This window comes from Arvicola amphibius, chromosome 9 (genome assembly GCF_903992535.2).
Source record: "Arvicola amphibius chromosome 9, mArvAmp1.2, whole genome shotgun sequence".
NCBI classification, from domain to species: Eukaryota; Metazoa; Chordata; class Mammalia; order Rodentia; family Cricetidae; genus Arvicola; species Arvicola amphibius.
In genome coordinates, this window is record NC_052055.2 from 104,466,646 (window position 1) to 104,489,697 (window position 23,052).

A 23,052-nucleotide genomic window follows, 5' to 3' on the forward strand; every position below is an offset into this window, starting at 1 on the left:
AGAACCCCAAGTGAGACATTCAGAAGGAAGCCCGCCAGAGCTCTGCGCTGATGGAGCCGGAGGCGGCGGCTGCAGGTCACGGCTCACTCGGCAGCCCACTGCATCAGCAGGCACCTCAGGTTTCTTAACTCTAGTTTCCAGCCTCACTTTTACACAGAGCATTATATAACCTTGCCATTTCCTGCAGATAAGGACGCGATACTGGGTCATGAACTTCCTGAGACAGGGAAGGGCCTGAAGAGTCTGGCTGGATTACAGTTACATGCACGCTCACTGTGCAGCCAAAGGCAACCTCCAACTCCTGTTCCTCCTGCCTCCACCTCTCCAGTGCTGGGATGCAGGCGTGTGCCCTGGGTCTGTGCAGGGCTGGGAAGGGAACCTAGGACCTCGGCACAGTAGGTTTCACGTTACTTTCTTGAAACTGTTTTCAAAGATCTACTAAAAGGGCCTGGAGGTACAGTGCAATGGTGGGCACTGTGCTTAATGCGCAGAGGGTCCTAGCCCGTCACAATAACGCTGAGAAATAGCTTCAGCAGGGTGTGGTGGCACACACCTTTAATCCCGGCACTCAGGAGGCAGGTGCACCTCTGTGAGTGTGAGACCAGCCTGGCCTACAGAGTGAGTTTCAGGACAGCCAGGGCTACGCAGTGAGACCCTGTCTCAACAAAACAAAACAATAAAGAAAAAGAGTAATTTAAAAAACAAGTGAATGCAATGGTGCTCCTTTCTTCTCTTCGGAGATTACCTCTCTCTGGCTGGGAGGATGACCAAAAGGCCCATCTGCGTGCCAGTGTTTACAGTACAAACATACTACAGGGTGCCATGGCACATGGCTGTAATTTAGCACTTGGAAGTTGAGACGGGAGGACTGGCATGCATCCAAAGCCATAGTATCCACAGTGAGGCCAAGGGAACTACGAACTGCTGAGGATGACAGCAAAGGAAGGAGAGCTGCGGCCCAACAGCTGGGAGGCAGAGGCAGGTGGATTGCTATGAGTTCAGGGACAGCCTCATCTAGGTAGTGAGTTTCAGGACGGCCAGAACTGTCGAGAGACCCTGTCTCAAGCACCAAAAACCAAAGACAAACAACAACAACAAAACATAAAGCAAACAATAGGGCTGGAAAGATAACGCAGCCATTAAAGACTAAAAGCAAGCCAAAAAAAGACAAACAAATGCATCCGTACGCACTGGGTCATTTAAAAATATCACCGTTGTGCAAACACTGAGGGTCCGTACTTACAGCTCATGATTAGAACCTGTTTCTGAGAAATGAAAAATGGGTGCTCCCTCAACGTGGCTACAGAAAGACTGCCTACCCCGGAACAGTTTATTTAGAAACAAAACTGGTAACTGCAAACCCTCTTTATATAGTTGTAATTACGGTTCCGATAATGTGGGGTTTTAGGCCTATTTTCCTCCTCATCTCTACCTGACTTGGTAGCTAGTGAAGACTTACTCGGGGAGCACAGCCTCTCACTAAATTGATAGGACTGACCCACTAGCTTCGCTCTGTAAGAGATCCAAGGTTCAAAGAGGCCTGCCACTCAATGACTGCCCAATTTCATAGCACATAAACATAGAAAGTTTGACTGCACCCAACCCCACGGTCTCTGCTGCCTGTCCTCTGTCACGTTAGTACAAAGGGGCTTTGAGAGCAGGACATCTGAGACAGCTCTCTCTGGGGAAGCAGCCAGAGCCTTCGGAAGGCATGTGCCAGGAGTGAGTGAGCACAGCGCAGATTCCTGCTGATAACCAAAGTCTTAGAGCCCGAAAAGCCACAGAGAGCAAGTGACAAAGAGCAGAGGAGGCTGATGGCTACGGTGATGACAACCAGCTTTACTGTCGCTGCCTGTCCTGCCTGGCATGTTTACCCCCTGAAATGGAGCTAACACTGCCCGGAAGAAGAAAGGTACAGACGAAAGCCATCGAGTTTTGGCATGTTCTCCAAGGGTGGCACCCCAAGCTCTGTGGGCACCTTTTAAATGAACACCAAAATGAGGTCATGAAAATGACAGGACCAAGAAAGGCTGGGGGAGGGAGGAGTAGGTGTACTGGAGAGATGGCTCGGCAGTTAACAGCCCTTACCACTGTTGCAAAGGACCCTGTGCTTCCCAGAGTCCACGTGGTGGCTCACAACCATCTGTAACTCCAGTTCCAGGGCGCCTCACACTCTCTTTTCACTTCTGAGGACACCATACACAAGTGGGGCATAGACAAACATGAACTCACTCTTAGGTGTCACCATCTGTGAAAGAAAGGCTTGCGACAGAGAAAGGTGAGGGTCCCTGTCACATCTGTCCTTCAGAAGCTGTCTTGCCCTCTCTGGCTCCTTTAGGCTTCCTCCTCTCCTTTCTAAGGATGGTCTCACGAAAAGCTAGAACAGCAGTTATTCCATTTTAGGCTTACCATCTTTAACTCAACACAACCTAAACAGAACTCCTGCTTCTAACCCCACAGGCCCCACAGAAAAACAGCTCACCTGTGCGCTTCCTTGATTTATTGTGGTTCCTGAGTCTTCTTCCTTAGAAACCTCTGGCATGGCCCATGGCTTCTGCTTCTGCCCCTTCACCCTGGTTCAAGCCACCCTGTCACTGACTTGGATCAACTGCATCCACCCATCCCCCTCAGGAGCTGGTCTCCTTGCTCCCTTCCCTCCTTGATCCTTCTCTTTCTCTTTCAGGCTGGTCCCAAACTCAATGGGTAGCTAAAAAAAGACCTCAAACTTATGATCATCTTGCCTCTACCCCCTCAGTACTGAGACCACAGGTGTGGAGCACCATGTCTAGTTATGTGGTCCTGGGATTGAACTCAGGATTCAGCATTCTGGGCAAGCACTCTTACCAACTAGGCCATGTTCACAGATCAGGAAAGAGCTGGTTTCCTTCCTTCCTTCCTTCCTTCCTTCCTTCCTTCCTTCCTTCCTTCCTTCCTTTCCTTCCTCCTTCCTTTCCTCCTTCCTTCCTCCCTCCCTCCCTCCCTTTTCTCTGTAGCGTCGGAGCCTGCCCTGGAACTAGCTCTTGTAGTTGAACTCATGGAGATCTGCCTGCCTCTGCCTCCTGCTAAGAGCTGGTTTCTTAAAAATTCTAATCAGATTGGCCAGTCTTCTTGCTAAAAATCCATGAACCATTGTACCTAGAATAAAATGCAAACTGTCCCCAACCTACAAAGCTCCCTCTGCCTGACTTCTGGTGTCTCCCCTCCTACCCTACCCCTGGCTCAGGTATTCCTGCCATCTTCTAAAGTGCCAGCCAGGTTCCTTTGCAAGCTTGTTCAGTCTAACATCCCTGGAGCGCTCTAATAAAGACCTTCTTCTTTATCCTTCTTTGCTCGGTTCTGCATTCTGGGTCTCTACCTCGTCCAGGCCAGGCTAAACAGCACTCCTCACGAGCGCTTGCATCGGTGCTAGCTGTTCCCGACTCAGCCCACGGTACCCTGCTCTCTGTTCACCTGCTCTGTGAGCACAGGGCTCTGTTCTGCTCATCTCCGTGTCTCCTGCTAAGAAAATGAGGACAGAGCCTGATCCACATGCACTCTAGTGAAGACTGGTGAATTCTAACCGAATCCTACACACTGACTGCTATTCATAGATTTGTTCCCCCAGCAAACCCATCTCAAAGGAAAAGCACAACGGTTATGTAAACACATGCCCACAAGAAACACCACAGAATCTTAGGAGCTTTAGGATACAAACTAATAGGTCAGCAAACCCATGCACAGGGTTATTCTCTACAGCAGATCTTCCAATGGATCTGGACTGTGAGCCGACATCCTCTTTCCTACCCTCCTGGATGCTGACAGTGCAAGCCAGGTCCTCACCAAGCGAGGCAAGCACTGCTACCACTAAGCCACATCCTCAGCCCTGAATTCTGCATTTCTTTAAATGACTAACACATATGAACAATGTCCATATTTATGAGAATTATGATGTGGTTTATAACTACAGCGGGACTCTTTGATGATAAACCATAATCAGTAAAGTTTTCTATCTTATGTTTCCTCACTGTGCAATGTTATTAAAGAAATATTCTTCTCTGAGGAAGGGGACTAAGAAAATGGGAGGGGACAAGAGAAGGGTAACAGGTGTGTGTATGATAGAAATACACTATATGTGTATGAAAATGTCAAAATGAAACCTATTATTATGAATAATTCATATATATATTAATTAAACCATTAAAATATTCTTTGGCTCTGAATAAGCTAATACCTTTAAGGTGACAAAAATAAGACCAATTTTTATAAGAAACTGGGTTGGAGAGACAGCTCAATGGCTAAGAGCACTGGCTCTTCTTCCTTGGTTCCCAGTACCCACACAACAGTAACAATGCCTGGAACTCCAGTCCCAGGGGAATCGGATGCCCTCCACTGACCTCCACAGACACCGCCCACACATGATCCACGGACACACACTTGGCATATACACACACATAAAAATAAATCTTTTTTTTTTTTCCCCCGACAGGGTTTCTCAGCAGCTTTGGAGCCTGCCTTGGAACTCACTCTGTAGACCCAGCTGGCCTCAATTTCACAGAAATCTACCTGCCTCTGCTTCCCGAGTTCTGGGATTAAAGGCGTGCACCACCACCACCACCACCACCTAGCTTAAATCTTTTTTTTTTTTTTTTTTTTTTTTAGGAACATTCTTACAAGAAAAAGGGGGCAACAGAAGTGTTTACTAGTTGAAACAAGTAAATTTATTAAGTGCAAAGCCTTTTGTCTTATAATTAAGATAAGCCATTTTACAACATTTTTAATTAAGTTTTTAGTATTTTCAAAAGGGGAGAATTTATCTAGGCGTTTAAGAAAGTATTTTACAGAGAATGACTATGGGAAGTAGCTTTCTCAAATCTGTCACAGCAGCAGGCTCTTCTACTAGGTACACTGTCTCGTGTTGCTCCCAGTGCTAAACCCAACAAGTACCAGTCAACAGAGGACTTAGCAGTCAGAGATCACAGCAGGAAATGTTTGTAGTTAAACAGGAAAACAAGCGATGGAAAATGCAGAACACCTGTCACTTAGCAAGGCAATTACATAATTAGGTATAAATTATTAATTTTATGCTGAAGGTCCTAGCATAGACTCAGGTTCCTGACTGCATCTGAAGCTCCAAGTGCATTCCTCTCGCTCTGGTGGTGAAGGCGACCACAGAGCTGGGCCTGGCTCACTACAGGGTGGAGGGGGATGCTTCAGGTTGTGTTTCCTGTCCTTTGACAAGGCTTAAGTCAGGGCCATCTTGGCTCTGAACCGCTCCATTTTTGTTGGGAGAAGGCTAACCATCTCTTTACTAAGCTCCAACTCAACTTCTATTTCCTGGGCAGCCTCGGGGTGAGTGTCACAGTAATCAACAATAAATCTGTAATGCTCCAAAGAGGTTGCCAAGTTTTCTAGCTCTTTCTTGGGATCTGAAGTGATGATTCTGCCATAAAGACGAGCTACTCGGAACTTAGCTAACATGGCGGGGCGGAGAACGTCCTCCCCAATGTGCTCAGGAAAGACTTTATTCGGATCCCTCAGGGAGTCTAGGAAGAGCTGGTAGTACTTGAGTGCAGACTTATTCAGGCTATTGATCTTTTTCACAATGTGTGAGTCAGGATCCCTGAGCTTGTCGGCAATAGCGACCTTCAGATCCATCATGTCATAGTAAGTGTGTGCAATTTCAAACTGAATCTGCCTGTTGACCAACAGATAATACTGGGGATTCAAGTCCACAATCAGGGGCTCTAGCATGGCAATTCTGCGTTTATGCATCTTGCATCTCCTCTCCATGTCAGTCTCAAAGAATGCGAGCACCTTGAACAGAGCGCTGTGGTCTTGGACAACTTCAATGTGGTCAGTAACATACCCATCAATCTGGAAGAACTCTTTTGCCTCAGACACATAGTGTTGACCCAGTAGGAAAAGTTCCCTGGCTTCTTCAAAATCTAATGGCCTCAAGTATCTCACTTTCTCCTCCACTGCTGAGATGGCATCACACAGCTCTCCAGTTCCAAACTGCACAGCCCTTTTCCTGATGCTCTCCTCCTCATCGAGCTCCTTCTTCCTTAATGCTCTGAGTTCCGACTGCTTGTCCAGATCAAGTTCTCCAATGTTGTCCTAAAAGGAGAAACCATAGTTAAGCAGGATACTCATTTACTGTCAAATAAAACTACAGATTAAACCTCAGCCAGCTGTGTGATGGAGCACACCTGTAATTCCAGAATTCAGGAGGCAGAAGCAGGAGGATTGCAGAATGGAGACCAGCCTGGGCTAAATGGCATTATTTATTTATTTATTTATTTATTTATTTATTTTGTTTTTTGAGACAGGGTTTCTCTGTGGCTTTAGAGCCTGTCCTGGAACTAGCGCTTGTAGACCAGGCTGGCCTCGAACTCACAGAGATCCGCCTGCCTCTGCCTCCCGAGTGCTGGGATTAAAGGCGTGCGCCACCACTGCCCGGCTGCTAAATGGCATTATTGCAAGCTGGCTGGGGATACACAGCAAGGCCCAGTCTTAACAAACAAAGATGGCTCTTTTGCAGAAGCCCTAGGTTCAGTTCCCAGCACTCATGTGCTGGCTCACAACCATCTGTAAGTCCAGTTCCAGAAGATCGGATGCTCTCTTTTAGTCTCCATGGACACCAAGCACACGCGTACATAGACATACAAAAACACTCATATATGTAAGATAGAATAAATAAATCTTGAAACAATCACAAAACCTCACTTGAAAGGTAGAAGCAGGCAGACCTCTGTGAGTTCAAGGTCAGCCTGGTCTACATAGGAGGCTACAGACAGTCAACCTAAAAGTAAAATCTGACAGTGGGCGGATGGCTCACATTTGTAATTACGGCACTCTACAGTTAGGCGGGAGATGGCCGCAAGTCTGAGGCCAGGGTGGGCTCCACAGTGAATCCCAGGCCAGCACATACTATATGGTGGTATCTGCCACCAGCCTTGACAACCTGAGATTGATCCCTGGGACCCTCACAGTAGAAGAAATGAACAACATCGTTTATGTTGTTCTCTGACCTCCCACCTATGCATGTACGTATGTATATGTACACACACACACACACACACACACACACACACAAATACACACAAACGAATTCACTAATTAACTAAAAAAAACCTATATTAAACAAATAAAGTGCAACAAAGCAACAAAGCTGAAGCTTTTATTGTAATGTCGGTCCTGAGGATCAAACTCTGACTTGGCAGCACCTTCACCTGCTGAGTCAGCTGACAGTCCTGCCTTAGACACTCAGATACTTTCTTTTTGCGGTTTTTCTAGACAGGGTTTCTCTGTAGCTTTGGAGCCTGTCCTGGAACTAGCTCTTGTCGACCAGGCTGGCTTCGAACTCACAGAGATCCACCTCTGGCTATCTACACTTGACTGTTGCATTAACTCTGTCCACACTTAACAACTGACTATGTCTTGAACCTACAGGGTTTTGTCAGTTTGTAAGGTAATACTGCAAAGACACAAAAATTAGTGAGAGTTCCTTCCTGCCTTCAAGGACTTGCAGTCTAAATTAAACTAAGGGGCCAGGCGTGGTGGTGCACTCTGTGATCCCGGCACTAGGAAGGTTGAGGATGGAGGACTGCTGCAAGTCTGACGCCAGGAAGGACTCAAGTAAGCTCTGTACCAGATGGCACTAGCGCAAGATCCCCGTCTCAAAACAGGATCAAAACATAAAATCACAAGCAGAAGGAGATAAAAGATGAGATTTACTCACTTATTTATATTGATTCACTTTTTATTTTGGTCATTTTAAATGATTATGCCACCATACCACATTTGGACTTCCCTTTCTTCATTCTTTTTAAAGTTAACTTAATTTTTATCTTCTATTCATGTGTGTTTTGCCTGCATGCATGCCTGTGCACCAGGCTGGTGCCTGGTGTTTGCGGGAAAATTATCATCAGATCCCTGTAGATGGTTGTGAGCTGCCATGTGCGTGCTGGGAATTGAACCCTGTTCCTCTGGAGGAGCAGTGGATGCTTTTAACCCCTATGCCCCCTATTTGGCTTTTTGAGACAGGGTCTCATTATGTAGTTCTGGTTGCCTTAGAACTCACTATGTAGACCAGACTGACCTCAAACTCACAAAGATTTTCCTGGTTCTGCCTCCTGAGTGCTGGAATGTGTCACCATTCCCAGCTTATAAAACAGAATTTAAATGACCTTATGAAGTCAAAAGAAGGAGATAGTATCTGTGGAGGATAAAGAATTATTCATTCAAGCTGGGCAGTGGTGGCACATGCCTTTAATTGCAGCACTTGGGAGGCAGAGGCAGGCAGATCTCTTTGAGTTCAAGGCCAGTCTGGTCTACAGAGTGAGTTCCAGAACAGGCTCCAAAGCTACACTCGAGAATCCCTGTCTCGAAAAACAAAGCAAAAAACCACCAACTGACTCTTGAATGAATAATTCTTATATGCACATTTTGTTTCGTTTTTTGAGATAGGGTTTCTCTGTAGCTTTAGAGCCTACTCACTCTGTAGACCAGGTTGGCCTCCAATTCACAGAGATCTGCCTGTCTCTGCCTTCTGAGGGCTGGGATTAAAGGTGTGCGCCACCACTGCCCGGCGAACAATTAGTTTTTTAAATACCCTCTTGGAACAATTATGTCACAATCTAAATATGATGCTGACCCTATCTCTCCACAGCCTAGTTAAAAGAACATTTTCCAGAAAGAGGTGGTGTTCTGTGTGGCCCTTACCAAGTGTAGTGCACACCCGTTATCCGGGTACTGTTATTCCAGGCGGCTGAGGGAGGAACTGGTTTAAACTGTGGAGGGAGACTGCTAAAAATAACAATACATTTAGGGCTGGAGAGGTAGTTTAGTCAGGAGTGTGCTAGTCACAAAAGCCTGGGGACCCAGATTGGATCCCCAGGGTCCATACAAAAGAGCTGAGGATGGTAGCAAGCAGTACTTACTTTTTTTTTTTTGTTTTTTGAGACAGAATTTCTCTGTGTTGCTTTGGAATATGTCCTTCCTGGAACTAGCTCTTGTAGACCAGGCTGGCCTCGAGCTCAAAGAGATCCTCCTGCCTTTGCCTACCGAGTGCTGGGATTAAAGGCGTGCACCACCACCACCCAGTGGTGGCGAGCACTTGTAACCTAAGTGCTGGCAGGGCAGAGGACAGGTGCATCCCAGCAGCCTGCTGTAGCCAGCATAACCTAATCACCTAGCCCCAGGTCCAGTGAGAGATTCTATCTCAAAAAAAAAACAAGTACACACAGGTACCTAAATACACACACACACACACACACACACACACACACACACTTCACAAAAACCACAAAGCCGAAGGCAATTTCCATGTGCATACCTGCATGGAGAGCTGGGCGTTCTGCAGCAGCGTCAAGCAGTACTTGATCCAACATCGTGCTATTTCCCCTTTCCTTTGATGGTAAAGCTCTGGCACGTCTCCTTCAGCTTCAGGATCTGAAAGCACAGGCGGCCTGTCAGCTGGTCAGCGCTATCTGCGCTGAACACTGTCCTCTGTTCCTTCACCCTCCCTGACTGCACAGCGGCAGACCCTCACTAAGCTGTGCGGCACTCAGGGCCGCGCCTGCAGAGCCTCACTGGTTTTCTGAGGTCTTCTCTGCAGGTATAAACTACGCTACAATGGATATTTACTTTTGAATAGTTTTTTTTCATATAGCATGCTACTAAAATTCTGACCTATCATTACCAACTCCTGAACTTTATTTTTAATACACCATTACACACAATTAAACAGATATTGCCTATTTCAGTCATTCTTCTGGGAGAGGGAATATACTATTTTAAATCCATCCTATTATGAACAAGTCTAGGCTACAGATTCCTATACATACATCTACCTAGAGTCTCGACTGGTTTCTAGAAATGGAATTTACTAGGTTAAACAGTTTACACAATTTAAAATATTATATCATATCCAACAATGTTTTTGTATGCTGACAGAAATCATGTGGAAAACAATGGACACTGTCGTTTTCACCTTTCTCCCCGACCCCTCCCAGCCCCTGTGCTGGGACCAGCTTGCCTAGCACACAAGGCCCTTGCTCCAACGCTGCGTCACAAACACACAAACATGCAACCAACAAAACCCCTATAGTGAAGAAAGACAGTGTGAGGAGACAGCCCTTACATAAGTAGTATCCTGACCAAAATCTCAATCATGGCGGAAGGAAACATCACACAAACCCTAAGCAATAGGAATCCAATGTAGTAACCAACCCGTGACCTTCAAAAGATGAGCTGAAAGGGCAGAGGCCAGGAATTGCCCCAGAGGACAGGAGGACTAAAGCGACCCCATGGCTGAAATCCTAAGCTGTATGACAGAGACGGGAAAAGCCTCCCTAGGAAGGACATTAGAGGACAGCTGACAACAGAAACATGCACTGCAGACAGGAGGACTGTTGTGGTGCTGCATTTCCTGAAGCTAACGGTCCTATGACAGAGAGAGAGAGAGAGAGAGAGAGAGAGAGAGAGAGAGAGAGAGAGAGAGAGAGGGAGAGAGAGAGAGATTTCTTTTTTTCATGATAGGGTCTTATACTATTGTCTGAGTTGACCTAAAATTTGTTACATAGCCCAAGCTGGCCTAAAACTTGTGGCACTCCTCCTGCCTCAGTCTCTGGAGAGCTGGAATTCCAGGCATGAGTCATTATGCCTAATTGAAGATATTTTAATTCTTAGGAAACGATGTACTGAAGTATTACCGTTGAAAAGATGTCTATAAAACCTCATGTCAAATGGGTCAGAAAGAGAAATGAATAGAGAATCACAAATATTGAAAATAATGCATTTAGAGGAAGGCATATGGAATTCTAGTCTTACAACTTTTCTAAAGCTTACAAGAGTTTCAAACTTGAGGGCTTTGTGGTTAAGAGCTCTTGCTACTTTTGCAGAGGACCTTAGCTCCATTCCCAGAATCCACTGGCTCACAACCATCTAACTTTGGTTCTGTGGAATGAGATACCCTCTTCTGCTCTCTGCAGGCATCATGCACACATGTGACACACATACACCCCTGCAGACAGAACACTAACACACATACACTCAGAATTCACACAGGTTTGTAGTTATATAGAAGCCGGGTATGGTGCACCTGTCATTACAGTCCTTAGAAAGCTACGGCGGGAGGACACTGAGTTCAAGATCAGCGTGGGCAAGAGTGTCATAGTGAGAAACTTTATCATGAGATGCACACACAAACTTACTGTCTTCTGTAGCTGGGATTTTTCCAGTTTGGCCAAAAATAACATTAGCTGCAGACAGACAATGCCTGGCTTCCATAAAGCAGAGCTGTTGGGAAAATAAGCAAGAGAAAATCTAACAATGAGAAAGCCTTGTTTACAATAACAATTCTATTAACATAGCTGTACTATCAGGAAAAGGACCCCACCAAAGAGACCCAGCAGTGCTGCTGTGGAGAACAGTATTATCTGGTAGAAGCTACTCCAGAGAATATCCCACACCCCTGATGACTGAAAACTGACAGTCCACTCTCCTCCTGTATCCAGGAACACGGAGCATCCTATATCTCAGTCACCTCACCACACCCTCAGGTTCACTAAATAGCCAAAGTCCCATGCACAGTTCATCCTTAGACAATTTACACTCTGTCAGAGGACTGAGGACCATTCCTGCCTTTTAAAACCTTTGGAGGGAGACGACATGACAAGGAGGCTTCCCGTCAAGTTTTCAAGTCAAGGGATTTCTACAAATGAACTTATGGAACTACTTCATCAATACTCACAAGGAATTCAAGATTCAAATCTGGGCATAGAAAACTTCTCAAACACTTCAAGAACATCTCTGTTTTAAACACCAAATACCTGTCATCTGTCATTCAAAATGTGGGATATGGCAGAATCTAGTTAGTTCCCAGCTGCTTAGACCCAAAATAATCACACAAAAACTATATTAATCAAATCACTGCTTGGCCTATTAGTTCTAGCTTATTGGCTAACTCTTACATATTAGTTTAACCCATTTCTATTAATCTGTGTATCACCACATAGAACAGAATTGTGGGAGAAAGAAAGCAGAGTCAGGCAGATGCCTCAGGCAGACGCCATGCCTCTCTTCTCTGAGACAGACGCAGGTTAAAATCTCTCCTGGTAAGCTACCCCTCGTGGTGCTACACACATTAATAGATATGGGTTAAAGCAAGATGTGAGAATTAGCCAATAATAGGCTGAAACTAATGGGCCAGGCAGTGTTTAAATGAATACAGTTTCTGTGTAATTATTTCGGGTAAAGCTATCAGGGTGGCGGGAAGCAGCCCGCAGCTCCTTCTACATCACTTGGCTGTGGGCTTACTGGCAAAGTTCCAGCATCTGTCTTCAGTGGGGCTACCTGGCTTCTCTCTAACTCAGCCCTTCTTTCTCCCAGCATTCACTTTAGTTTTGCCTGCCTAGCTCTTTCTGCCCTGCTCTGCTATAGGCTCAAAGTAGTCCTTTATTAATCAATGATATTCACAGCATATAGAGGGGAATCCCACATCAGTAAAGTTGCTAAATGAAGCAAACAAGGGAACCCCAACAGCTGGAGGGAAGGAGCCTGCAGTGGGGTCTCTTGATGACCATGCTGAAATGGAGTCACAGGAGTTCAGTTTGAATGCAAAAAGTCTTATTTCTATGCTTGATCCTAAACTAAACTCCTAGAAGCAATGTCGCAGTCAACACTGCCCTTTCTCTCCCAATAGTGTTTCTTAGTGTCACTGTGTGGGATAACACTGTAAACACAGCACGTTTACAGAACTAGCTAGCAGGCATAGTAAGGAAAAGGCTGAGGGGAAGGGGGCAGGCCATCAGAGGAGCAAGAGGGATGCTGATGGCCTGAGAATTTCCAAATGTTGGTACTCTGGGAACCAGAGCTCCAAATAGCAATAGTTTGTGTGCTGGACATGGTGGCACATGCTTTAGCCACAGTACTCGGGAGGCAGAGGCAGGAAGACACCTCTGAGTTCCAGGCCACGCTGGTCTATATAGCGACTTTCAGGCCAGCCAGGGATACACAGCTACACCCTGCCTTCAAAAAACAGTGTGGGGGTGGGGGAAGAGGTTAGTATTAGAAACTAAAGTACTGGGAAAAAAATTACTATGCTCAAAATACAACACAACGCTAAGTGATTTGGACAAGCAGCCTGAGGTTCAAACTTCTCTATGTGACAGTTCAGAAGTGTGCCATTAAACCTGGGACTCTGGCTCAGCACACAGTTCCAACATCAAAAGTGATTATTAGAGAGCAGCTAATTCTGAACAGCAACTGAAACACAGCACATGCTTTTATCAAAGCCCACATTTAACCGTCAACTTCCTCAGACAAATTCTCACAGTTGTGAGATTAGCATTACATGAAGATAAAGTTTTATCCGTAACAAGATAAAAATCTGCAATTTAAGGTACCACACAGCAAGAGTGAAATGAAAAGTGTACTAACAGCCGGACGGAACTGATGTTAGGTCCTTGTCATGGAGGACTAGCAGCATGTCAAAGACTCAACGGTAAGGGGAGGGGAAAGATCAGGATCAAAATGTACGGCAAGAAATTCTCAAACAAATAGAAACTTTTTTTTAAAGATTCAAAAGTATTCGTGGAACAATGCACTCCAATATTGTTTTGCCAAAGCAGCTGGCTGCACTATACACCAAGTTTTAAACAACAAAATAGCAGCTACCTGTTACTACGGCACCGCTGGCCCTGTCCTCATGCCTATCAAGGCTGTCTGAGAACTACTTTGGGACACTGACCTTATTGATGTAGAACTGGGATAGGGTGGCAGCGTTGATGGCCCACTCCAGGGGATGGTAAGCATTGTGCTCGAGCTGGCGTTTGAGTGTGCTGTGGCAATAATGAGCAGCTTTCTCGAACATTTCCATGTGCTGGTAGACTTGAGCCAGGTAATACAAGTTATGGGTATAAACCTTCTCAAATCTGTGAAGGCAAACAGTGACTTACACAACCATTTCCCATTTGAAGAAAATTTCAGCTATTTGAGTTGAGCCCTTGGATCTATCTGACAAACAAGGAAACTGAGTCTCAGAGTTGAACAAAGTAACTTGTAAGTGACAATGGAGGTTTTATGTACACAGAATCCTCACTGTGCCCTGGAGGAGGAGGAGTGCCGTGCAGCAGCAAACAGCACGTGTGCACCCGAGCAAGCTCCCAGCCAGACTGCGGGGCATGCCTGTGGGCTCGATGAAGACCAACCTTTTTGATCTCTCTTGTTCCGTGAGTCTCTCTTCTTCAGGAAGGAAATGCTCCGTCGGGTCAAGAGGCGGGCTTCCAATCTGTGGTTAAAGAGCAGATAGCTCTTTCAGCTTCTGAACACAAACCCCAAGCGCTCTCTTGTGGCGGGTCTGCAGAAATGACCTTCGTCTGAGATAGCCTCAGCATGGAACTGCAACTCAGGCTGGCACGTGCATATATTATTTTTTAAAGACAGGGTCTTGTTGTTGGAGACACAGCTCAATGACTAAGAGTACTGGCTGCTCTTCCAGAGGACCAAGGTTCAATTCCCAGCACCCACATGGCAGCTCACAACAGTGTGTAACTCCAGTTCCAGGGAATCTGGCTCCCTCACAGACACACATGTGGGCAAAATACCAGTGCACATTTAAAAAAGAAAAAGAAAAAGACAGGTCTCCCTTTGTAACTCAAGCTCGCTTAGCACTCACTGTGCGCTGTGCGGCCGAGGGTAGTCTCAGAGTCCAACCACTACTGTCTCTGTAGTCTGAATGCCAGAATTACAGGTGTAGGCCACCAAACTTCGCTTTAGTTGAATAATTAAGTATTTTGAATTTTGTTTTGTCTACTAAAAAGGCTCTTTTAAAAACCTACATAAGTTTATAGGGGAAAAAAGAAAGGGAGAAATTATGCAATTATGTTATGATCTCAAAAATAAATGAAAAAAACCACCTTATTACCAAGCCTGACGACCCGAATTTGATCCTCAGAGCCCACATGGTGGAAAAAGAGAACCCACTATAACGTGCAATGTGTGTGCACACACATACTCAACTAAGTAACTATAATAAGACAAAATATGCATAAAAATAGTGATTTCTATCTTCTTAGGTAACAGTTCAAACTGCCACATGAAAATCAACTCAGGGAAACAAGCAAAGTGTTGTTTTTTTTGTTTGTTTGTTTTGTTTTGTTTTCTAAGATAGTGTGCCTCGTGTGTGTACCCCTTGCTGTCCTGGAACTTGCTCTGTAGCCTAGCCTCCCACTCAGAGATACGTTAAGGGTTAACATGACTTTTCAGCAACTAAATAAGAAGCAGGGATCAATCACACTGCTTACTGTCTTAGGAAAGCCAACCTCTTACGCTGTTTCCTTGTCTATGAAAAGCAGGCAGTTACAGCACCTATCCTCATAAGGCTTTCAGGGTGACAGCGTTACTCTCCACAAACCCATTATAACATGAAGGCTTCTGTCCAGGCAAAAATGTTGACCCTTTATGAGACAGTCCTAACTACAAGTTTATCCTTGCATCTTGCTATATCATTTTTGGGGTGCTTGGGAATGAACCCAGAGTCTAGTAATGCTAAACACACCGTCTATCCCTTGAGCTTTGCCTCAGAACCTCATCCTTGCTTTTAATTGAACGCATCAAGTTCCCAAGCACAGCAATACTTCCTAGAGAGAATCTGTCCCAGTGAGCTCTGGTTGTCAACCTGACACAACACAGTCATTTGCACAAGCAATCGGATGGATCAGATTGGTCTGCAGGTGATTATGTTGATTACTAATGATAATAGGAGGGTCCAATCCACTCTGGGATAAACCATCCCCTGGCCAAATGGTCCTGAAAGCGAGCTGAACAAGCTAGTAAACAGCATTTTACTGTGGCTTCAAGTTTCTGCTTGAGTTCACGCATGCCCTGACTTCCCTCAGCGATGGAACCTGGAAGTGTAAAAACCATAAACTCTTTCCTCCCCTCAGTTTCTTTAGTCAGAGGGTTTTTTTTTTCTTTAAAGATTGATTTATTTGGGATGAAGAGATGGCTCAGCGGTTAAGAGTACTGACTGCTCTTCCAGAGGATGCTGGTTTGATTCCCAGCGCCCACATGGCAGCTCACAATTGTCTGCAATTCTAGTTTCAGGGGACCTGATTCCCTCACACAGACATACACGTCAATGCACATAAAACAAAAATAAATTATTGTCAGGTGGTGGTGGTGCACGCCTTTAATCCCAGCACTCAGGAGGCAGAGACAGGTGGATCTCTGAGTTTGAGCCCAGCATGGTCTACAAGAGCTAGTTCCAGAACAGGCTCCAAAGCTACAGAGAAACCCCGTCTTGGAAAAAAAAAATTATTTATTATGTATACAGTGTTCTGTCTGCAGGCTAGAAGAGGGGACCAGATCTCATTACAGATGGTTGTGAGCCACCATGTGGTTGCTGGGAATTGAACTTAACCTCTGAGCCATCTCTAATTTACTTATATACATAAATGATGCATGACTTAATTTTCATTAGCTAGAGAGAGGGAAACCTACTGAATCACCTTCAGGATTGAGTCTCTGAAGAGGGCCTGACTGCTGTTTACCTTGGCTTTGCTTCCCAACTTAAGTCTTTATTCTGCAGTTGTAATGTGGTTGGTGTTTATGTCATGCTGTGATAAAAATCTAAGAAATATATCCTAGACATATATATTCTGCTTCTTCTACAGAGATGTTCATCTGCATAAGCTGCATTTCAGACATGGGGGAATATCACCAGGAAAAGCATGGCCCTGAAGCAGGTCTCAGAACATGGTCATCACAGCAGCAGCATAAATGTCACCTTGTTAAAAAGCGCACTCTTAGGCCGCAGCCCAGAACTGCCACAGATGGGCCCAGAAGCCTGGTCTACTGAGACTTTGGTTTTGGTTTAGACAGAGTCTTGCTGGTCTTGAACTCAAGCTCCTCCCTCAACTTCCAAGTTGCTGGGAACACAGGCACCTACATGGCCTACTGAGGTTTCACAGGTCCCTTGAGTGATTCTGATGTGCACACCACAGCTGCAAACATAGCCACAAAGATTTCAGATGTACTGTTGAGTTTCAGATGTATTGTATAGCTGGTTTCCCTCAAAGTACTGTCTTCAGTGAAAAATAAAAATACAATCAGTAGTCTACATCCACAACTGAGCTGGAGATGGCTCAGTGGTTAAGAGAACTGGCTGCTCTTGCAGAGATCAGGCTGGGTTCAGTTCCCAGCACCCACAGAGTGGTTCCAAAACTATCTGCAACTCCAGTTCCAAAGAATCTGATGCCCTCTTCTGACTTCCAAGGGATGCACGTAGAACACAGATATACATGCAGCAAACACTCATATAAATAAATCTAAAACAAATTAATATGAAAATATTTAAATGGTATGTTTGGATAACATTAGAGTATTTCCTTTATGATTATATTAAGACCATCTTTGCCATTCTGCTCTACCGAGGATTACTTTTAAGAACCTCAGTCTTCAATATGCAGTAATTTCAGACAGCTCTATAAAGAAATTCCCAGGGCTGGAGAGATGGTTCAATGGTTACGAGCATTCCCTGCTCTTCCAAAGGTCCTGAGTTCAATTCCCGGCAACCACATGGTGGCTCACAACCATCTGTAATGAAGTCTGGTGCCCTCTTCTGGCCTGCAGACATACACACAGACAGAATATTGTATACATAATAAATAAATAAATAAATGAAATTCCCAGGTATACTGAAAAATCATTATCATGAATGAAAAATTCTTGCGTGTATGCACATGCATGTGTGCATGTGCTTGTGGAAGACAAAGGTCAACTTCAGGAGTTCTCCAGAAGCAACACCTTGCTTTTTTTGTGCCAGGGTCTCTCATTGGCTTGGGAACTGCTGAGTTGGCTGGCTGGCCCCCGAGCTCGAGGGTCACCTGTCCCTGAGTCCCCAGCACTGGCATTACAAGCATGCACAATACCCAACACCCAGCTCTTTATGTGGGTTCTGGGGGGTCAAAGTCAGGTCTTCATGCTTGCATGGCAAGCACTTTGTAAAGGGAGCCATCTGTTTATAATTAATAATAATTCCTGCGAATAAGGAATTCTGGTATCAATTCATGATTAGTTCATTGTCAATGTGAACTGCTGTCTGCCACGTAACACACCTCTTTCATGTACTGATTGTACAGTGCTTCTGATGACTCCAGGTAGGATCGTGCAGTTTCAATCTCTTCTCTCTCAGACCACAGGATGCCCAGGTTATTCTGGAAAGCAAGGAACGGGAAGACGGCCATTGAATATATCCAATTAAAGAGACTCATAGTTTCAAAGTCAGTATTTCCTGATAAAATGGCAGTGGGTTTTTATTAATATGGCCCTCTTTGTTTTTGCCACTTTGCTTCCTGTTCATGAGCTGAAGTCCTGCTGTGTCAGGCTACAACAGCCAGAGTCCATGTGGCTGAGCAAAGTTGGATGAAATCTTCCAAAACAAGCCATTCCTCCCTTTGAGTGTCTATGCCAAGAATATTGGTCACAGTTACAAAAAATTACCTAACACAAACCTATAAATGAATGCCAGGATAATGACCTCTTCATATCTGATCATATTTGAGACTCCTTTTAAAACTATTAGTTCTAAAATTATTAGTTCTATTGTTCCCAAGGTTGTTATTTTTAAATTTCTAAAAATATTCTAACTAGTTATGACTTATGTACAGGACGACTACCAATATAACTTATGAGATGTATGTGTATATACATTTTTTAGGTTTCTTGTTGCTTTATACAGGTTCTCACTTATATAGTCCTGCCTGTTCTGAATCTTCTATATAGAGGAGACTGGCCTGAAACTCACAGAAGTCCGCCTGCCTCAGTTTCCTGCGTGCCGTGATTAAAGGTGTGTGATACCACCCTTGGCTCTGTGTAGCTCAAGTATAACATATTTACCTTATTGTTTCTTGCTTTGTTGAACTGGGCTCTCAGGTATACAAGGATTAGATTGGCAAACAATGCTATTTGATTATTTCTTTTTAATTTTATTTTATGTTTAAGGGCATTTTACCTGCATGCATGTGGAGGATAAAAGAGGGTGTGGGATCCCCTGGGATTGGAGTTAGAGATGACTGTGAGCCTCTATATGGGTACTGGGAATCCTATCCCCATTCTCTGGAGGAGTGGCCAGGGCTCTTAACCTCTGAGCCATCTCTCCAATCCTGGTGAGGAGACATTCTTATTTTAGGTTTACCAAGTTGTCAAACACATATCTTTTTTTTTTTTTTTTTTGGTTTTTCGAGACAGGGTTTCCCTGTAGTTTCTAGAGCCTGTCCTGGAACTAGCTCTTGTAGACCAGGCTGGCCTTGAACTCAGAGATCCGCCTGCCTCTGCCTCCCGAGTGCTGGGATTAAAGGCGTGCGCCACCACCGCCCGGCAAACACATATCTTAAAATCAATAAAATATGGCATACACTGCAGGCAGACTCTTTATATTATGTATGGGTTCCATGATACTGAAATAGTGGAATAACTTTAATGTTTAAAGTTTAAAACCTTTTCAAAAAGCTGTGTGTTAATTTCCATTTATCATGTGCATGTGTGTTTGCACTGAGATGTGCATGCAGAGGGCTATACACAGGAGTCGGTTCTCCACTTTCAACACGTGGGTCGTGGGACTTGTACGCAAGTTGTTAGAGTTAGCAAAAAGCATCTTCACCCCAAGACATCTCTCCAAGCCCTCCAAAGGTTTTAACCCTTGGTAAACTTTGACAGGCTGACTTTCTTGTTGTGCCAAAAGGCCCCGACAAAAGCAACTGTTCAAACACAGGGTTTATTTCGGATCACTTTGGAGAGATGTCATGGATGGCACAGGGCCTGGAATGTGATGTGGGTGGTCTCACTGAATCCATACTTGGTACAGAAAGAAATGTTGGCATTTCCCAAGGATGGTGCCATCCACAGCTGAGGGAATCTCTTTGGAATACCCTCCCAGATGTAGCCAAAGGTGCTTCTCTTAGGTGATTCCTACTCCAGCCAAGCTGGTAGTGCAGAATCACCATCACAAAGGGTTCGAGTGTAACTTAGTAATTGTTGAAGTGGGTTTTTGTTGTTGTTGTTGCTGTTTTCTTGCTTTCCCTTTTGGTTTTTAGAGACAGTGTTTTTCTGTGTAGCCCTGGCTGTCCTGGAACTCACAGACCAGACTGGCCTGGAATTCACAGAGATCCTCCTGTCATTGCCTACCAGGTGCTGGGATTAAAGGTATGTGTTGACAACAGCTGGCTGAAGTGTTTGAACTGAACATCTTATGCATTTCTTTAGCTCACTCATGTATGAACAAACACGTAAAATGTGCCTATCTGTACCACCTACTGGAGCTGTAAGTAGTGAGCAAAAAAGTGTAGGTAGTATAACAATAATAATATTGTTATTATTAGACCTTTAATTTTATTGAGCCATGATAAAAGAATATGACATACAATTTCTTTTTTAGTTTTGAGACTTTCCCTTAAGGCCTACCTACTCAATCAATTTTAGTCAATACTCCCTGGTTCACATATATGAGCCTATGTGGACTCTAGGATGAAAATGTCTGTAAGCCTAAGAGACTAACCTGGCACCAGGGAGTCAGACGTTATTTGTGTGTGTGTGTGTGTGTGTGTGTGTGTATTTCTTTTTTTCCCCCAGAGTGTGGAGATGAAACCTGGAGCACTAGGTAAATACTCTACCACTGCACTACACCCAAGGGCCTGGAAAACTCTACCCACTATTTGAGTTTTGAAGTGTTAGGTTCCTCAAAGCAGAATTGCCAGACTTGCTTCTTAATAAGCCAAGCACCCTATAAATGAGACAAAGTATTGTAAGAGGATGTTTCCTGTTCCAAATGCCCAGTTCCAAATAACCAAATCAAAGGATGAATATAAATTATAAATGCTCAGCCAATAGCTCAGGCCTATTACTAACTAGCACAGACGTTTAAATTAACCCATTTCTACTAATCTATGTATTGCCACGTTGTTCATGGCTTGTTACCTCATTTCTACGCATCCTGCTTCCTCTGCAGCTGGCTGGCTGGTTAGTGTCTCTCTGACTACGTCCTTTTTTCCCACCAGCATCCTCAGTCTGATTGCCCGCCTTTTGCCTGGCTCTCGGGCAATCAGCCTTTCATTAACAATAAGCATAATTCACAGTGTGCTATTATAAAACAATGAAGGTTGGAAGGAGAGATCAATTTGGACCAACAAACGTTACTAAAACAAGAGTCAGTCATGGTGGTCCATTTCTGTAATCTCAGCAAGTAAACTGAGGTCGGAAGATCATGGGTTAAGGCGAGCCTGGGCTACAAAACAAGACCCTGTCCGAAAGAAGAAAGGGAGAAAGGATTCTAGCACTCAAGGAGACAAGAAGATAAAGTTCAGCCCTGGACACATGAAGTCCTGTGTAAACACAAACAAAAAAAAATAGTTACTAAAAGGAGGTCTTGAGACACATTATGAGGAATAGGTGGGAATTCCTTGCTGACCCAACAAAACAATGTGGTAAGAGTGGAGTTGAAGATTTGGGACATTTTATTTTGAACCAAGATCGGATTATTCTTGCCATCCCTTGTCATTTTCATTCCATTTGAATCAAGTTGGATTTTTCTTAATAGAATGAAACTGGGCTGGTCAAGGGGTTGGAAAAGCACAGCCGCTAACGTTCTGCCCAGGACTAAGGAAGGTAGCAAGTGAGGCTGAAGTGGGCGCCGAGAGCGCAGAGGAAGTTCGCAGACAGATGGTGAGTAGGTGTTAAGATAAATTAAAAGAGACTAAGCTTCACTCTGTAGCCCAGGCTAGCCAGGAACTCGCAGCAATTCTCCTGCCGCAGCCTTCCAAGTGCTGAGATTCCAGGCCTGGGGTTCTGCGATACTGGGGACTGAACCAACTAAGACAACCCCAGCCAGAAGCGGCATTTTGGACGCCGAGTGAGCTCCGCCTCGGCATCTCACCTGCGCCTGGATGTAGAGAGACACGCAGCCAAGCGACAGGCGGAAGGGGTGCAGCAGCGACAGGCACCTGACCAGATGCTCCTCTCCAGCGGACAGTTCCTCCGTGTCGATGTGGTTCACGCCAAGGTGGAACTCGATCACCGCGAGCCGCAGCGCCCGCTGCTCCCCCGGGCCCTCGGCATCCCGCGGCTCGGCCGCGCCCAGGGCCTGGTCCCCCGGCCCATCGTCTGCAGCCCGCTCGTCGTCGTCCTCGGGAGCCGGGCCCAGCAGAGCGCGCACCTCCTCCAACAGCGCGCGCGCGCTGTATTTAGATTTGTACGGCTCCTTCTCCGGATTCTTGTGCAGCTCCACCCGCGACAGGGCCAGCGCCGCCTGGAACTTTTCCCGGATTTCTGGCCCAGGGGTGCTCGCCATCGCGGCCTGAGCAGACCGCCACCTCCTTGCCAGAGGACCAGACACCGGAGGCCTCCGCGTTGCGACACTTCACTTACGACACGTCGTGACTGTGGCGCGCCGACCAATGAAGTCGGTGGAGGGGAGCGCGAGACGCTAGGCAGCAGCCAATAGGAGGGCGAGCTGGTCGCCACAACAGCCGTCGTCAGGGAAACGAAGCTGTCGGGGAGGAGGACAGAGCCGTCAGCTGCACCCGGTGTGGTGTGGCTCCTCGCGCTTCATCCCGAAAGATGGCTGTAGTTTATATAAAAATGTTCAAAATTAGAAGGCTTAGGGGTAGGGCACTTGCCTACCGGGTATGAGACCAGGGGTTCAATCCCTAAATGAAATTCAGGATACTGTTAATCGCTAACTAAGCTAGTTAATTGCTTAGTAGGTAGGTAGGGATCGTTCAATATTAGTATACTAAGCCATTACTGCTTAGTATATCTGGAGGGAACGTGTATCACGGAGTGCATGTAGAGGTCAGAGGACAACTTTCAGGAGCCTCCTCTCACCGTCTGACTCTCCTTTCACCGTGTGGATCTCAGGGCTACAGAGTGAACAAACTTCACCCACTGAGCCATCTCACTCCGCCTCCAACCGCCCTACAAAATTTATAAAGGCTCTGTGCCAAGCATGATGGCAATCATCTTTAGGTTTCACAGGCGCGAGACCTTACTTCAAGTTAGCGAACACTAAACTCT

General features: G+C 45.3%; 1 protein-coding gene across 1 annotated transcript; it reads right to left on the reverse strand.

Moving 5' to 3' along the window:
* Window positions 1-4,674: 4,674 nt before the first annotated feature.
* LOC119822881 (kinesin family binding protein) lies at window positions 4,675-22,385 on the reverse strand. The gene is made up of 7 exons (XM_038342504.1): window positions 21,914-22,385; window positions 18,102-18,200; window positions 14,193-14,272; window positions 13,733-13,916; window positions 11,196-11,280; window positions 9,317-9,432; window positions 4,675-6,096 (listed from the first exon to the last, which is right to left on the reverse strand). Exons 1-7 carry the CDS (start codon window positions 22,325-22,327, stop codon window positions 5,221-5,223), a joined length of 1,854 nt encoding a protein of 617 aa, XP_038198432.1. The 5' UTR covers window positions 22,328-22,385; the 3' UTR covers window positions 4,675-5,220.
* Between the last annotated feature and the right edge of the window lie 667 nt (window positions 22,386-23,052).

What these genes read in the sequence shown, in the direction of transcription:
- LOC119822881 (XM_038342504.1), bottom strand. Translation starts at nt 22,327, where the DNA reads ATGGCGAGCACCCCTGGGCCAGAAATCCGGGAAAAGTTCCAGGCGGCG. An exon ending in CTCTCTACATCCAGGCGCAG is followed by an intron (nt 18,201 to 21,913) that starts GTGAGATGCCGA and finishes CTTGCTTTCCAG; the next exon opens with AATAACCTGGGCATCCTGTG. An exon ending in GAACAAGAGAGATCAAAAAG is followed by an intron (nt 13,917 to 14,192) that starts GTTGGTCTTCAT and finishes TTGCCTTCACAG; the next exon opens with ATTTGAGAAGGTTTATACCC.